This window comes from Oxyura jamaicensis, chromosome 26 (assembly GCF_011077185.1).
Source record: "Oxyura jamaicensis isolate SHBP4307 breed ruddy duck chromosome 26, BPBGC_Ojam_1.0, whole genome shotgun sequence".
NCBI classification, from domain to species: Eukaryota; Metazoa; Chordata; class Aves; order Anseriformes; family Anatidae; genus Oxyura; species Oxyura jamaicensis.
Genome location: NC_048918.1, coordinates 4,505,767 through 4,522,786, shown reverse-complemented (window position 1 = coordinate 4,522,786; position 17,020 = coordinate 4,505,767). Strand labels below are relative to the sequence as shown.

General features: G+C 52.6%; 1 protein-coding gene across 1 annotated transcript; it reads right to left on the bottom strand.

Moving 5' to 3' along the window:
- Positions 1-407: 407 nt before the first annotated feature.
- RASSF5 (Ras association domain family member 5) lies at positions 408-16,434 on the bottom strand. The gene is made up of 5 exons (XM_035347050.1): positions 15,941-16,434; positions 6,490-6,600; positions 4,743-5,040; positions 4,246-4,361; positions 408-3,542 (listed from the first exon to the last, which is right to left on the bottom strand). Exons 1-5 carry the CDS (start codon positions 16,058-16,060, stop codon positions 3,390-3,392), a joined length of 798 nt encoding a protein of 265 aa, XP_035202941.1. The 5' UTR covers positions 16,061-16,434; the 3' UTR covers positions 408-3,389.
- Positions 16,435-17,020: the final 586 nt, after the last annotated feature.

The window sequence follows — 17,020 nt, the reverse complement described above, 5'->3', positions numbered from 1 at the left end:
CTGTCTGTATTAGATGTAAAAGCTATTTCTTTTTAGATTTTATCTTTTTAAACACTTCCAGGTATTAACACCAGACATTTCAGCATGGAGAATGAACTCTGCTGCATTTTTATGGTTTATATTATTTTCACATGTAAATACATTTTTCTGTATGACATTAGCAGTAGTTTATCACAGGTAATAGTTCTCTCAAAGCCATCAAAAATACTAAGGCAATTGACAGAACACTTTGGTTTCACAGGAATAGATGTTCCATACTGCTTTAGCTGAAGCTTAGACTTTAAACACTTTACAGTAGGATTAAGACATATAAATTCACTTCTAGGAAGGAGTCCTGTATTTTCCCTTTAGACTCAGTAAAGGAAGTACCATAGGAAGGCGCCAGAAAAATAAGTTAGAGATTTTTATTTTTTTTTAATTACTGACAGTTTTATTGTCATTGTCTTTTACACCATCTGCATATTAATAAGTAGTTTCAGAACCTTCAAAAAAGCTGGAAGTAGGACATTTTTTAAAAATGCCATAGAATTACTAGGGAGTAATAAAAATAAATTACAGCATTGCAAAAAATGCATTTCACTTTGCCATAGAAGCTTTACTATTCCATTCTATACACATTATTTTACATGTTTTACAATAGACATGAAAAATAAATTCACATGAACTAGGCAACACAATATACTAACCAAAGGCACTGCCAACAGTATTTTGCGCTTTAAGGAAGGGGCCCGATATGCCTAGACACAGCTCAACTGACTGTTGAGACTTTGAGTTTCAGTACCTACCATTTCAAATGCCCCATATCTTCAAAAAACAAAGGAAACAGCCCTCCCCTTTGCAGGAGGTTTTCAGCAGCATTCACGGTAATTGCATAAGAAGCCATGCCTTCTACAAAATTTCAAAGACATGCTGGGTTCCAGGAATGGAAAGGGAGATAGTCACCAAAACTCTAATAGAAAACAACAGCAATAAGAAAGAAAAAAAAAAAAGAAAAAAAAAAGGAAAAAAGATCTTTGCAACTTTTAGCCAGAAAGATAAGGGATTTAAAAACAAGCATCTGGATCTTGTTTCTCAGAACCAATGGCAGTTTCTGCAGTGTTCTTCCTCTTGACTGAACAGAAGTATTTATACAGTGCTTTTAAGACTCAAAGCACTAGATAAATGTTATTTAAATACTTCACGAGTACATAGCAAAGTAGTAAGTATTCTTATAAACGGGCAGACAGCCCTAGAGCTGGAAAAGTGCTGCTCTATTTGGGCTGCTGCCATATTGTTAAAGGTCATCTGGGTAGAGAATACAGTACAGCTGGGAGGCCCTTCCCGCACTGCATGCCAGAGGCTGGAGCCCTGTTTGCAAACCCTTTTACACTACTGACTAAGATAGAAGCTGGAACTAAGCTTGCACAAAGTGGCATTTATACAAACCAAGAGGCTTTACGTGATGCAGTTATGCTCTCTTACCATTTATAAACAAACATACTCAAGTATAAACCTGGAAAAAAAAAGCCAAACAGTCACCTTGCAGAAAGAAACACAACCGTTCCTCTTCTCCCTATGGACAAAAGCAGCCTCATCACAACAGTACTTCAGGTAACTGGGGGGAGCACTGACAAGGTGTCTTGACAAAAGCCCCTTCCAAATCTTCCTTAGCCCAAATGTAAAGTTTTCACACTTAAGGAAAAAAAAAGGCACTGAGGTAAATTTTAGACTCTTCCAAGTTGTCTCCATCACAACTGTTACCTAATAACCTGTTCCCTCCCTTCCCACTTCGGGTAGGTGGGATTGCAACAGGGAGCTCAAAGGGACACTTGGTTCATCAAGTCAGTAGGAAACACTTCACACGCTCCAGCTCGTTTTAATGGTCTCTTCTCTTTTTACACTTTGTTGCTCTATCCTGTGTAAACAGAGGGAAGACTGAACCTGGCTGTGTGCAATGTGCTCAGTGCAAAGCACTGAAAGTAAACATGGGGAAAATTATCTCTTGGATTGGCATCCCTGTAGCATTCCTTGTACTTCAGTGATCAGGGTCTCTGGCTAGAGTTACAGCAGTAGCTGACACTCCAGCTAAGGGATTTTATGAAGGACGAGAAGTGCATAAGCATTGGAGACACTGGGAGCATTGAGCGAGGGAGAAAGACTTCCTCCTAGCTCCAAAACCCGGTAACCTTCCTGCACATGCAGAAAGAGCACCCATTGTGAGCAGGGAGTGAGGGAAGATGAACACAGTGGCCCGGGGAGGGAGAGCATGGCACGTTACAGACTGGAGAGGTGGGAGCAGCACAAAGAGGGTTTAGCAAGAGGAAGCACGGTACAAGAGGGTGGTGGGAGGAAAGCAGCTGAGGTTAATAGTTCCCTTACTATTCCTGGTGCTAAGGATTTCTTGCACAGGCAGCCTGTGCTTGTGGTACCACCTCCACACACTGGCCTCGGTCAGAGCTCCTCTCCCTTGGTGTCAGACCTGTTCGTAGCTCAGAAGGGGTTTGATTTGTGAAAGTTCCTGAGCTTCCCTGGACTAGTCTGTTGGATATGTATTGCTAAATGTTCTATACAGAACTGTCATCCCATGCCCACATCTTCACACTTTTTAAACACATTTTTTAAAACATAGGTCCCAATTCCTACAGAGTAGAAAACCTGTAAAATACAGGGTAACTTAAGTAAGCATCAGGGATATTTGCTTTAATTCAAGTCTGTTTGCAAAATGAAATTAATTAGAATCAAAATGGATGATTTTTCCTGGAATTAATATCACTAAATTTCAGTAATACTTACTAAAAGACTGCTGGGGTGTTGCAGCTGCCATGGTGTCACAACTTTACATTTCACTGGCCGGCTGAGCCCTGAACGAGTCTGTCTGGCACGGGTGAGAGCTGCAACACCCACGTGATTTGGTGCAACAACCTCCTCCACGTTATCTCCTGCTTCCTGCGCTCTACTTAAGAAATGAGAACTCAGCCACATGGGCACACACAGCGCAGCTGCAGCACCTCAGAACAAGAACAAGCAAGTTGCTGGGAGGAGCATGAACAGCAAGTTTTACCCCGCTTAGAACAATTAGCCAGTAGATGTTCCTGTTGGGTTTAATATTCAGCATTTTCCACGAAGCTTCTTCATCTGATGGTACAACTGAAAAGCGAACCAGCAGCTGTGCTTGGTTTGCTGACGGCCACAGCTCTGGAACAGGCTTCCCGTTCTTTGACTGGCTCTGGTCCTGTGATAAGAGGTTTCAGAAGAAGAAAATACAGTATGTTCATTTTATGAGTGCTGTGTGCCAGTCCTTAATGGAAGGATGAATGGGGAAAGTGACCACTAGAAGGTGTCCTGAGAAGTGTCTTTTCATTTTAAAAATAACATCTAGCTTAGTCTGATTCCCAGTGCCTCCTGAGAAGTTAGCCAGGCTTGCCTCCAGCTTCTTTCAAGGTCTGTTGCAGTCTTTGTTTAAACTTCTCATACTTCCTTTGCACTTGCTGGATTTTGTCCTTCTCTTCTTTGTCCAGTATCATTAAGAAGTTCTGTAGCTCTGGGATAGAGAACGCGTCCCACTGCAGAATCAACAAAAATGGAGAGAAAGTGAGCACACATGATTCACCTTATTACTTTTGTAGCTTTTCCTGCAACAAAGCTCTCAGCTGATAACTGAGATCCCATAATAAATACTGCTTTGTGGCTCCTCAGCAACCAGCATTGCTGCAGCGCCTTTACCAGCTGCAGCCCAGCCCTGTGGGCAGGGGGTTCCCGCAGGATGCTGCGGCCACTGATGTCTGTGCTCATCCAGGCAGGGAGCATTACTGCAGCCTAAAGCCAAATGTATTACCCGAGAGTCCCCGGCTTCTATTTAAATTAGTGGATTACTCATCACAGTATTTAGCTAATCTTATTATTGAGGGTTAACTCTGGGACAGCACTGTGTGGTTCTGTAAACAGAGTATGGTTTAGCCATCAGAAGTGGCCTCAGGATTATCACAGCTCTAGGTTGTTTTTTAAGACCAAAATTTAGGAGCAATAGATGAGCCAAAGATACATATTTTTTAAAGCAGGTCCATTCAGCTGGTAACTTTACTTTGGAGAGCAACTGGTATCAAACTCAGAATTTTAGGTGGTAAAACAAACAGCATTGTAGGGAGAGAAGCAACCATGAGCCACCGCTTCAGCCTGTGCTGCCTCTGCTGTAAATGTCTGGGGTCTGTCCCACTGCCCACTGTTAAACGCTCACATAAAAACCAAGGGAAAGAGTCACAGACATACCTCAACTTCCCCTGTTTCGTTTTCCTTCAGCACAAAGCTGAGCACATCCGTGTCGGGGCCAGCCAGCAGCCGGAGGTACAAGGGGTACTCGGTGAGAGGGAGCTTCTGGAAGAGAACTGCAATGGGAACAGACATCACCATCAGCCTTCGGGTGCCAGAGCAGGGGAGAGCTCAGCAGATTAATTTGGACTAGATAAGTGGTTCATACTGCTCAGGACCACAGCAGAAGCAGCTGAGCATCCGCCAGACATCTATGACAATCTGTTAGGTCTTACACGACTTCAGCCCATTTCTGACAATTAGTAATTCCCCATTAACTTCAGCAGCATCACCTCTCAAGGAGGTCAGGCCATTTATCCATCTGAAATGCAGCCACGACCTGCCTGCCACACCACCGAGCCCTGAAGGGATGCTTTGATCAGGTTTCTGTATCACAACACAGCAAGCAAAATTGATCAGCCCTCGGAAAGCTGGCAGCTCCAAGGGCGCGAACTCACCTTGCCCATCCTTCCGCATCTCCTTGAAAAGTGCAAACTTCTGGGGATTATCCACCACCATGAACTTCTTCAGGAGCCCCTGGATCACCTCGCTCACCGTGGTGGTGCTGCTGATGTGGAGCTGCTTGATGGCATCCAGTGGCAGGTAGAAGGACGTCCTCTTGTCCGTCATGTCCGCCAGGTTCACCTCCTTGAGGGCATCGTAAATGGACTGCGGCCGGATCCCTGCCGGCACCGTCACGGGGCGGCGCAGCTTCAAGTGCACTTTGATGAAGCCGGTGTATGTCCCGTCATCATTCTGAGAAAAAGGACATGGCCGTGAGGGACCTGACTGACCGACAGCCATGAGGTACCTGACGGGCGGCCATGAGGGACCACAGGGCCTTGCAGGCCAGGCCGAGCTCACCTCCTCCTTCCCCACCACCCCTGAGGTGCTTTCTGCTCTACTGAGCTTCAGCCCGCAGGGCGACTGCTGGGCTTTCTGCTGCTCAGCACTCCGATGGGTTTGAGGGTTTTTTAGCAATCGTGTAAAAAGTAACTAGTAATTTAGGGTTAGTCACCACCGACTTCCTCCTGTTCCTTCCACCCCACGGTGACTCATCTCCTCCCATGTTTGAGCTATCGTCTCGTATTTAAAATCAACACTGCTACAAGTTAGTAATGGAAACCATTTATGTCACTTGCAGTTGCACTTCAAGGAGGATTTAAACCTCTGGGAAGGGCTCTACCCCCTCACGTTCGATGGGATCTCACAAGTTCCCTCCCCTCCTGTCTACGTGCCGTTGCTTTGTGGTGCTGGGCAGTACGAAACTGACCGATCCATGCCAGGAGCCGGGAGCCTGTGCTCCCACCAAAGGGCTGCCAGCATGCATCGAGTCCCAGAACTGCACTTGGACCAAGCTTCAAGAAAAGTACCTCAGGAGTAAGCATTTGGGTCCCAAATTACGCCTGTAAATTACTAAGGCATCAAAAACACCAGGTGACTCAATCCAGCTGAGCTTACTGTGCAGCTTTCACAAAGAAAATTGTTCTAAGACTTACTATTTTAAATAAACTTTTTTATTTTCAGATGTTAGCAAGCACCAGGAAGTTACGTAGATGCTGTTCTTAGAAATCCTAGAGTTTATTTTGTGCTTTATGAAGCTTTCCCCCCCACACTCTGTAAGATCATCTGAAGCTCGTGCCTTGGTGGTACTCCAGGCTGTAAACCAGACCGCCTCCTTTCCTCCTCGCTACATCTCATCCAGGCTTTACTTACAGGTGGTGATAAACAAGCTCGCAATCAAAGCTTCAAAATACAACGCAGCTACTGTGGTTCTTAGATCTCTGCTTAAAGAAGCATGGCAGTGGCAGATTAGGAAAGAATCTGTTTCTAGAAAGGCTGCGTGCTTCTAAATTCACTTTGCGGCAGCTGCTGAGCTGCAGCCTTGCAGCCGGAGTTTTACCATGACTCATCCCCGCCCTCTTCTATTTGCAGCAAGTCAATGGCAGCACATGTTGGCCAGAGATTACTGGGTGAATTTCCCCAGCTGAGATAAGACAGGACAGCCAAAAAAAAAAAAAAAAAAAAAAAAAAGTAACCCAAGCAGTGCAGAGCAGGAGAAAACACAGCTCAGGTGAGGACGACAGGAACAGCTCTACAGCCACGAGCCCTCTGGCCTTGGAGACTGCCTCAGGCTCAGTCCAGAGCCCTGAGAAATCAGCATTGGTCTTTCGGCACGCAGCCTAAATGGAGAGCAATACGTACCAGCTTCATCAACAGGCAGTTTGTAACTTTTGCATTGTATTTTTCAATTTTCTTCTTGATCTCCTCGACAGTTGGAGGCTCGGGTTTTTCTTCTACTGTTTTCGTTACATTCTGAAAGGAGAGGAGATGGGCTTTAGCTGGTTGATATATGGGATAACCCCACATCTGTTCGGCTCCTCTCTTGCTTGGGAAATGCACGAACAAAGATGCCGCACAGTTCCTGAGCTGTTCCATGAGCAGCGATGGCACAGGTGGAGATGGTCCCTACGGCCAAGAGGGTCAATGTGCAGGGATGCAAACGTCCCTGCCCCAAGTCACTCCTGTAGAGGAGCACCCACCAGTTGTGTTTGTCTGTCTAAGGGTAGCCGTTACTTGGTTACATGTAGAGCTGCAGAGGCTTTGCTCATGGAGCGCCTCGCTACTAATTTCTCTCATAGTGCCAAAGCATGAAAGATGGGTCTTGTAAGGGATTAGAAACAGGGTCAGGCAGTGACTGTAGCAGAAGCACAGAGCTCCTGGTGAGCCCGGACCCTGCACACAGCTCCTGCAGATCTGCAGCAGCACAAAACGCCGCATCCCTGCTCCCTGCAGAGCCAAGCCCTGACTGGGAGTTACAGACTGGTGAAAGCTGGATCTGACCGATAGACCCTGTCCCAGGCAGCTCTATGCTCCCCCACACTGAGCTGCAGAAAGATGAATAAGTGTTTTGGAAGCAATAACCATGGTTCCCCATCTCCTGGGGGGAAGCCTTACTACTGCTGCTATGCAGGGGGAGAAATGGAGGCATGGGGCAGTAACGACATCCCCATACAAAGCAGGGCACACCAGGGTGAAGAATTCAGCCTCTAAAAGCAGCTTTCAGAAAAAGCTGCACCCGCACCTGCCGAGCATTTCTTTGCTTGTTGCGATGCAGCTGAAAATCACATCCTATTTATAGCATTCCCCCACGCTGCCGACCCGAGCCGGGCAGCCCCGCAGCAGCCTGCGGTGTTCCAGGAACGAGCTTTCAGCAGGCTCACCCAGGCAGAACCTGAAGTTACATCTCTGCTGGATTACTCCTCCAAGCGACGTGCTGCTATTGTCCAAAGCTTTGGAAATTACAGCTCAAAGCAATAAAAAAAATAGAAATAAAAGTCACATCAGCAGCAAGCCAGCAGCGTGACTAATAAATTGCCCACCCCGAATGCAATCACCACAGCCCGGCCCGTGTCAGAAGCTGTTCAGCGTCTGCCCGCGTGTGGACTCGCCTGCAGGATGACGGCTGCTGCTCACCAAGGGCTTGGGGAGTTTCCTTTAGGAAGCAAAGTGACAGATTTGGCGCGTTGGTGGGGTTAGCCTGCAGGTTGTGCGTGCAAATGTCACCAAGAGTAACAGAAGTGCACAGCCCTGCCATGGAGAGGCAGCTCTCAGCCCCCCAGATGCAGCCCAGCGTTTGGTGTGTTTAAGCAGAAGGGCAGTGGATGGGTCTGGAGATGCTGCCACAAGAGAGCCTGGTTCTGACAGCCCCGTGGGTGCCCAGGGCCCCCCAGGCTCTGCTGCAGGGCTGGGGGGGGCTCTCGAGGTGCTGGGAGCATGGTTGCAGGTGGCTTCCTGCAGCGATAGCGTTTGTAGCAGCCTCCAGCGAGAGCCCGAGCGCTGCTCCCACCTTCCATATGCCAAAGCACTGCAGCACCAGCTGTAAAGGCCCACAGACCCCCTGAAAATGAAATGTCAGGACAAAATCCCACACATGGAGCTGGGTGAGACAGTGCCTGTGCATGCCTGGCCCTGCTGAAGGGGCACAAGAGCTGATGACTGTTCTGAAATCCCACCAGGAGGCCAGCAAGGAGGCGGCCGCACAGCCAGGCAGGGACTTTACCTGCTCTCTCCCCAAGCTGCGGAGTCTTCTGAGGCTCGGGGCCGTCCCCAGGTGCTGGTGCTGTGCCTGCACCACGCACCAGGGGCAAGGACGGGACGGAAACCCAGGGCACGAGGCTGAAGCAATGGGGCTGCAGTAACATCCCCAGCACACAGGGCACCAGCTGCTTCTGGGGTCACCTCCCAGGATCCCACCCCCCGGGTACTGTGACTGCAAGCCCAAAGCAGGCCCTTTGGATAAAAGTTCACCTTCAAAATAAACCCGGAGCAGCCTGCTGCAGAGCTCGTGGCTCCTGCGACACAAAGATGGAAGCCAGGACTCGTGTGACCCTGGAGTGAATTCAAATTCGCAAGTGGGCTAAGAAAAAGGTATTGGACACAATGAAACTCATGGAGCTAAACAAAGCCAGGAGTTCCCCAGCCACACAGGAAAGCCCAGAGGCACCCGCGGGTCTCCCTGGGGGAAAAAACCTGCTGCAAGGGCAGGACTGAGCCCGCGGTCACAGAGCTCCTGCCTTGGGGTCTGCACCAGTTCAGGTGTCCCCACTGCTCAAGGCCCCTGCAAGCACAGCTCTTAGCATCCCAGGTCTGCACTGGCTGTGAACAAGCCCGCGTCTGTCCAGGAAGACGCTCAGGGGCCATATTTCACACCGCAAAGCTCTGCTGCCTCTCCATAAAACACCGCCTTCCCCAGAGACAGGCTATGAATACATCTCAGCCCATGCAGCCTGGAACTGCGAGCAGCAATCCCATATTTTGTGTGGGCTTCCTCAGAAGTTCACGTTAACGGAGAGTGGAAAGCGTGAAGGGACGTGTTAGCGAGGCTGGAAAGGCTCAAAATGAAGGTTGTAACCTCCAAGGGAAAAAAAAAAAAATGGGGGGGGGGGGGGGAAAGCAATTTGGGAGCAGAGCCCTGCTCCTCCCTGGCAGCCCCACTCCCCAGGATCTGGGGTTTTTTCCCCCAGACGCAGACACGGAGGGAGGCACCGACCACGGGGCTGCAGCCTGCCACACAAGCACACTGCACATAAGCCAGCATCGCCCCGGGCTAGCCGTGGTATTTCTTTCAGGAGGAGAATCGAGCCCAGGACAAATGAAATTTCTGGTCGCAATCTGGCAGGATGGCTCGAGCCTCAGGACTTGGAGAGCCCCGGAGTCATTTGAGCAATTCTCCAAGGCAGATTTCACAATTTCTGCTTGAGGCTGGCAAACAAGAAGCCTCAAAACACAGATCTCACAGATCTGTGGCAGTAACCCAGTGCAAGAACACTAACGTTGTCGTACGCTCTCCTTGTTCACTGCCTAGGAGAGACAAAAGCAGAGCTTTGCTGCAGTAGTTAAGAATCGCACATCAACACCCATTCATCATAAAGGCAATTTCAACGCCTCAATTTATCAAAAGACTCAGGCTTCACTGCAATCTATTGACTAAATAAATAGTTGCACACAGGTGTTTTGCTGACGTGGGAGTCCATTAAAAAAGAGTAAAGGGTAGAGACTATCCAAAGTGGCATTAGAGAAAAAAATAAAGTAACAAAAAAGCTTCCTTTCCAATTAACAGGAGATGTGCACTCGGAAGCCCTGAGCACACAGAGCCAGCCCCGTGCCAGGAGAGCCCAGGACAGGATCCTTCCGTCTGCAAACAGCCTTGTAGCTGCTCCAGCACAGCTGCGGCCACGCTGCATGCGGAGCACGTGCGTGCTGCACTTCACCCGTGGCACAAATACAACCCGGTGCAGACCAGCATCCCTCCAGACGTGCACAGCAAAAGCAAAGAGATCGGCTGAGTCTGCCTCTGTCACTGCAATCCGCTCTGCTCCATCAGGGCCAGTCCCCCCCCTGACGTGATGTTTCCAGTGGAGGAAATTAAGACGTGCCAGCAATTATGAGCCCTCGAGCAAGGCGCACGTGGATGCCAGCGGTTCCATGGAGGGCGCAGCCAGGACCACGGCTGCTCCCCGGGGCTCACAGCAGGCACAGGGTGGGTGCCGACTGCTTTATGCTCCAGGGAAAGGCATCTTCGTGCCCTGCACCCATCAAGAAGCCGATGAGGAGCCAACCTCCTGCAGCGCTTCAGAGAGAGGCACAAGAACACCCAAGCCCCGGTTAATTTCTGTTCTATTTACTTGTGTTTGAGACGAACCCACGTCACTCTCAGAACAGGGAGCAGGAAGCCTGGCTCAAGACCGCAGCGCCGATGGCTCCGTTCGAGCAGCACGTCACATCCACCCTGCAGGTCTCACCGACAACCCCAAAGCCAGACCCGCAGCACATCCTCCGGCTTCCCTCCCGTGCAAAAACCAGAGTCCAGGAAAGCACACACAGACAGTAATGCTGCCCGTGAGTCACGTACCACATCTACAGGTTTTGACCAACGCAGGCGTACGTCAAAGTGTCCCCAGACCTCGGGGCCAGCCGCATGCGAGAGCTCTGAGAGCAGCACCCTCTGCTCTGGGGGCTGTGACCAAGCCCAGAGCGCAGCCTCCAGCGCCCAGCTGCCTCCCTGCCCAGCCCGACCTGCCCTGGACAGGCTGGCCCTGAAGGGAGGATCACCCCCAGGGAAGCAGATTCCAGCCCTTGGCTGTCACAGCTCCGAGGGTTTACGGGATTGGTATGCCACGGGGTGGTTTTTCTCCTTCCACGCACAATTGCGATCAAAAAAGAAGCCCTGCATCATGCAGTTTGACAAACACAGGTTCTAAGGGCTACGTTGTGTTCTCTGAGGGTCACTCATTATTGTGCAGCTGGTACAGAATTAATTTGCTCATGTTAAGCTCCCAGTGCCGGGCGGTTTAACCATTCCCGCTGCAGCACAGCTCCAGGTGTGCAGAGCCACCGGCCCCGTGCAGCGCTGCCCTCCTGGGCCACAGCTCAGAGATGAGCTTCAGGAGCAGCACAGGACTCCCGAGCCCCTCATCCCCTTACACGTCAGCTGTAGAAACCAACCCAGAAGCTACCACTTCCACTGTATTAGTATTTAAGCGGGCTTGAAAAGCAGCTAGGCCAATTCTAAAATCACAGCAGCTTCAAAAGAAGGAAGACTGCAGCGCGTTATGAAAGTCAGCTGGAGGAACGCTGCAACAAGACAGTGCTGGGAGAAAAGACATCTTGGTGCTTCACCCCACCGACAGCACAGGGGCAATCCTACAGCAGCCCCGCCAGCTCGCCCTGCTCCTGCACACCCGAGGCAGAGGCTGCAGCAGTCCCCGGGGAGGGTGGTCAAAGCCATGAGCTGCCTGGGCTCCAACCCAGAGAGGTGGGAGTGAGGCTTTGCCCTGGGCCCTGTGGGCTCCCCTGGGGACCGTGTGGTGGGACAGACACAGCCTGGAAGGAGTGCTGCTCCTTCCACCTGAGGTCTGCTAGTTCATGAATCTACCCAGACCTCTGGTTTTGCAGAGTTTCTGGTGCAGAATATGCAATTCTGGCTGAAGGGAGAAAAACAGAAGCTAGTAACCATCAACCGTTGCCACATTTCCTGTTGTACCGGGACAGGATGAAGCAAGCTGAGAACAAAACAACCACTCCGTAACAACCCCGGCGGGTGCTGCTGAGCCCGCAGGGTCCAGGACAGAGCCACGCTGGCCACCCGGGGATGAAGTGGCACAAAACCCCTCGCGCCCAGCCGTGGTACACCAAGACTCTGACACCCAGGGGATGCACTGGACCGAGCCCAGGGCACCCGCAGCAGCACAGAGGTATGAGCCCACATCCTCCTCCTGCCATCACAGCCCACTGCAAACACGGTCCCCCTCTATAACCAGCATTATTCCTCAACTGTAAGAAATAACAGCTATTGTAAGACAGGGCTGGAGCCTCAGCTGGGGCTGATGCCCAGCAGGAGACGGGCTGCCCAGGCCAGGTGCCCTGGGAAGGGCGAGTCGGCCACGCCAGGCTCCCCTCCGCAATCCTGCACTTGTCTAATGAGCCGTGAGCTCCTGACAGACTGCAGCTGGGAGGTAAAAACCCACGGGCCATTGTGAGTGTGGTGACGTGCTCTCAGAAGAGGGATTCTAAGCCAAGAAAGGCGACTATGAAGCCTTGGTGACCTTGAGTTATCGGTTCGCAAGGATGCCGGGAGAGAGATGCTCCACTTCCAGCTGAAGAGCATCACTCCTGCCGCTACCCCTCGCTGCCACGAAGCAGCCTCGTGGGCACTGTCCCTGCCCGCTCGCTCCCCATTAATTTCTCCTCACCAGCTAATCAGTTAATGAATTGAAGAGCAGAAGTGTGGAGATGGATTTGGCCCGCGTTCTTGGCAGCATCCATCCTAACTGGAGGCAGGAGAGGCCAAGTCTTCCCTCTGTGTGCTTGGGCACAGCTCCATCCCCATTTAAATCAGTGCTGCTACAATTTGTGCTCCCCAAAACGCAGCCCGAGCTCTCAGCGGGGTGCTGCGATATTCCTGCCCCTCCACACCCTGGTCGCTGTGCCGACCAGGGGCCTCCCCCTGCACCCTGCAGCGGACACAGAGCACAGGTTTCACTGCCTGAGCCAAGTCCAAACAACGCTGCTGTTTCCTGTGGGGTTCAAAGGAAGAGGCAGAAGATGCAGGGGCATCTCTAGGGAAGAGGAAAAGGCTCACCGCTGCGTTTCAGAGGTTAGAAGCGAGCGACGGGCTCGGTGTGTTGATTGCCATGGAGATTTCGCTAAGAAACCGCTGTTCTGCCACCTCTCTGCTCGCCAACAAGCACCCGATGGGGAGCCTGGCTTAGCAAGGTCAGGGCACCCTCAGCATCCCCAGAGACCAGCCTGAGGAGACCCCAGCCCACATCAGGGCAGATACAAGGAATCCACCGGGTCTCAGCAGACCTCTGGGAACCGACTGCAGCCTCGCGGAGGCCAGACCAGCCCTTCCTCCCCAGACAGGAGGGAATCCACAGCCAGGACATGCTCAGATCTGAACACCTTTAGTTAAACGGGATGCTCCTGCCAGCATCAGCTAACGTCCACCTGGTGCAATCATCCCACACAGGAGGGACAAGAGGGGTGGGCTGCCCGGAGCCACCACGGATGGGAAGCAGCACAGCTCATCCCACGGCCCCGCTCTGCCACCAGCACGAGGGCTGCTGGCAGCGGTGCACAGGCAACCCCAGAGCTGCTGCTTCCATTACGTGGATGAGCTTCACTTCTCCTCCCCACATCAGTCTCTTTTCAGAAAGCTTTCCCATAGGTTATCATTTTTTCTCCAGAATTTGAGTAGTCCTGGAGCAGCAGTGATTTGGCATCCTTGCCATCTTGCATTTTCTCATTTTGGACAAACTTGCCCCTTTCCCTCTGTAAGCTGTTGATGCAGGACCCGAGCAGGGCTTTTGCAGAGCGTTGAGCAATCGTGCGTCAGGCAGCAGCCACTGAAACCACTCAGCCGAGGAGGCAGGAAAATGCCAAAGCAATAGATCTCCAGGGATGAAGTCACACTTGGAGATCCAAAATGGTTGTTTGCTAATGAAGAGTGATTGCACTGGTGGTTCTGAAAATTAAAAGGAATTACAAAGTTCCTAGAAAGAGGCTTTGCAGACTAAGCCAGTTATTTGAACCAAGAAAATCATTTCTCTAATCATAGTGATCAAATTCCACTTTTTTCCCCCTGTTTAATGGCAGGAGGCCTGTCTGCCCCCTCCTGCCCCACATATAACATTTCCTCTCCAAAGTCTTCTGAGCCTTTCCCGTCCTGCACCCCTAAGTTACCCGTGTTTAGCTAATTCCTGCCCAGTGCAGGGCTCTGCGGGCACACTGCACACCCTGAGCTTGGGAACTATTCCCAGGCATCTAAGGACAGACGTTGCCATTCCCAAAGGCACCCAGCAGGGCAATCAAGTTTGGGTCCGGAGGACATCTGCTGCAGGTGGCCACAAGCAGGTACCGTACTGGTGGCTGAAACGCGATGCTGCTGTTCCTGCACTGACTGCAGCCATGGAAACGGTCCACATTCAGTAAAAAGTGCTCAAGAAAAGCAAGATGCCAATTAAGAAAGAGGGGACAGAGTGATGCAAGACCCTTGGGAGATGTCCACCTGTGCTTGGGCCTGCATCCAGCATGACCTCTCGGAGCCAGCTCCTGCGCCTCCCACCCCCAGCAAGCCACAAACCCCCAAAACCTTCCTCTACCAAGACCCGAGGACAATTTCCACCCCCAGCTGGAGAACTGCTTGGGACCCTCCTCCTCACCCAGCCCCATTGCGCAACATCTGCCTGAGCAGCAAATTGTGTGTGTTTTTCATGCACAGGAACCATTTCCTCCCCGCAACACCAAAGCCCCAGCAGGCTCCATCTTCTCCAGCAGCCCACACCAGCCACATCCAGCCAAGGAGCTCAGCAAGAAGGCACCGCAGAGCCCCAGCACCCCTCCGAGGGAGATGTCCTGAGCCCAGGCAGGGTCGGGCTGGAGGAGCTGCAGTGCCCGGGCTCGATAAGAGTGGCGTTAACCAGCGCTGGGTGCAGCCCATCTCATACCAACATCACAATCTCTTACATCTCCTACACAAATGAATCATCAAATGACATTTAAAACCCAGCAGTATGTGTCGGTTAATCATAGCGAGAGGGAGCTGGTGGCTGAGACGGAATATCCCACGTTAAACCCGAGGGAAAATTTCTTCAGAGTGAAAAATAAATTTCCCAGTTGATTGAAACCCAGCCCCAGGCCGAGAGCCCCACAGGGATAACGGCCCAGCTCGCAGCCCCGGCCCCGCAGAAAGGCAAAACCCACAGCACCTGCTGAGGGCTGGAACTTCGCAGCCTCAGCCGGACAAATATAGCAGAGCCCAGACAGGAGCATTTCAGCACTGATGATACAGGGGGCTCTGTGTGTCCTCGAGCTCTCCCGGAGCCCTTTTGACACCCCCCAGCGCTGCTCCCCACCAGGTCTCATCTCGCAGCCCTTCAGGGTGTTTTTCCTGAGCAAAACCCCCACTTCCGCAGCGGCTTCTCTCTCCTTCTCCTTTTGTGCTCAGTTCTGGTCGGGGCAAAGTTTACGACGGGGATGTTTCTTTTTAAACAAACACTGAAACACGAAGCAGCTTTGTGCATTTTCCGCGTTACTGATATTACAAAAACCTTGTCCTGGGGCCACACGCTGCCCGGCCAAGCACCCTCTCCATCTCCAAGGCAGGGACACGCACTCGCACACCCAGGGAAGGACCAGATTCACCCCCCTGTTAACAAGTTTGCAGAGGGATTTGGTCCTGGAACTTCCCCATCTCACTGCCCACCCGACAGGTACAATGCACGCAGACGGCGGATATTTTGTGGGGCCAAACCGCGGGTCTCTGTCCAGGACCCTGACCCCCGGACAGCAGCTGCCAGCTCGCGGGGCTGCTGCCTGCCCCCTAAAGCTGAAAATCCCATTTGGAGTCGGCTCCTCCTCCGTGGACCCTCTGGGAAGGGGGCGAGCTGGTCTGCAAGAGATGGCTGCGAAATCCTGCAGCAGAGCTTTGCTCCCCCAGTGAGGCAGCGAGGCTGCAGGAGGCAGGTAGAGCCCCCCCAGACCACGCTGCTCCTGTCCCCACAGCAAGCGAATTCTGGCAGCTCCTGCAGACCGATGTGCACGACCACCAACATCCACCTCCCGCCCCGCACAGCGGCTTTCAAGCTGTTACCTTGGCAGGGACCTTGCACGGTGTGCTCCGGAAGAAAGAGGTTTTCGCTGTGAAAAAGCAATCCTCAAGGTCTTCGTCCAAGCTGCAGTACCCGCTGCTCATGCTGCCGCCGATGGTCATCGAAGGCGAGCAGAGGCGAGAGGCCAAGCGACCACCGGCGGCCCCGCAGCGAGCCGCGCTCACATCCTGGGCTCGCCGGCGCTCATCTGCAACGGCTCCTTCTGCTCATCCTCCGGAGCCGCCGCAGCTATTTCGCTACCAGGCAGCCGCGCCGGGTAACCCTTCCCTCTCCTCCTCCTCCTCCTCCACCCGCCTCCCCGTGCAGCATGGAGGGCAGCGCTGCCGGCTCGCTCCCGCTCTTCGCCCCCGAGCTCGCTCAGCGCCCGCGGGACGGCCTCTGGGGCACCCGCGCAGCATCGCCTCCCCCTTCCTGCTGCGCGGCCCTGCCGCTTCCTCTTGCGAGATTTCTCACCCTGCACGCAGGGACAAGGTGCTGGGCTTGGCCCCAGGTCCCCCCAGAGCCCCCCTGCGTGGCTGCTGCCCCAAACCACATCGCCGTCGCGGGCTGGCTTCTTGCTCCTTCCCCGTTAGCACATCCTCGGGAGCTGCGCTGCATCTGCTGGGAAACGAGCCCAGGCTGGACCGAGCCCGAGGGATGCTCACAGAGCTGTGCGGCCCCAAAAGGTGGTGAGGAAGGGGGGCTGGTGAGGACATAGCCCCAGACCCTCTCCAGGGGTGCCAGGAGTCCTGGGCAGTGCAGGAGGCAGTGGGTGCCCCCCTGCCGGTTCTGGGGAGCAGCACCTCCAGCAGAGCCTCCCCCAGCTGGGGCAGGATCAGTTGCAAGCCAGGAAAACGCCACCCAGCTCCTCAACCCCGTTTGCAGGAAGCCCTCACTGCAGAGGGATGAAAACACAGTGAGGGGCTCGGGAAGAGCCCCCCGAGCACCAGCTGCATCCCTGCTCCCTGCCAGAAACTCAGCCTGGCCCCTGCTCGGCACTGCCTCTTCCGTTCTCTGCTCCCCTGGCCTGGAGCAAGGGGACTGCAGCCTGCTTTGTGGCTCTTCTCGAGCTACAACTGTTT

Excerpts from the sequence above, each read along its gene's own strand:
- RASSF5 (XM_035347050.1), bottom strand. The coding sequence starts at position 16,060 with ATGACCATCGGCGGCAGCATGAGCAGCGGGTACTGCAGCTTGGACGAA. Across the intron at positions 6,601-15,940 it reads CGTGCAAGGTCCCTGCCAAG|AATGTAACGAAAACAGTAGA; the intron begins GTAACAGCTTGA and ends CTCTCCTTTCAG. Across the intron at positions 4,362-4,742 it reads GATGCGGAAGGATGGGCAAG|TTCTCTTCCAGAAGCTCCCT; the intron begins GTGAGTTCGCGC and ends TTCCCATTGCAG.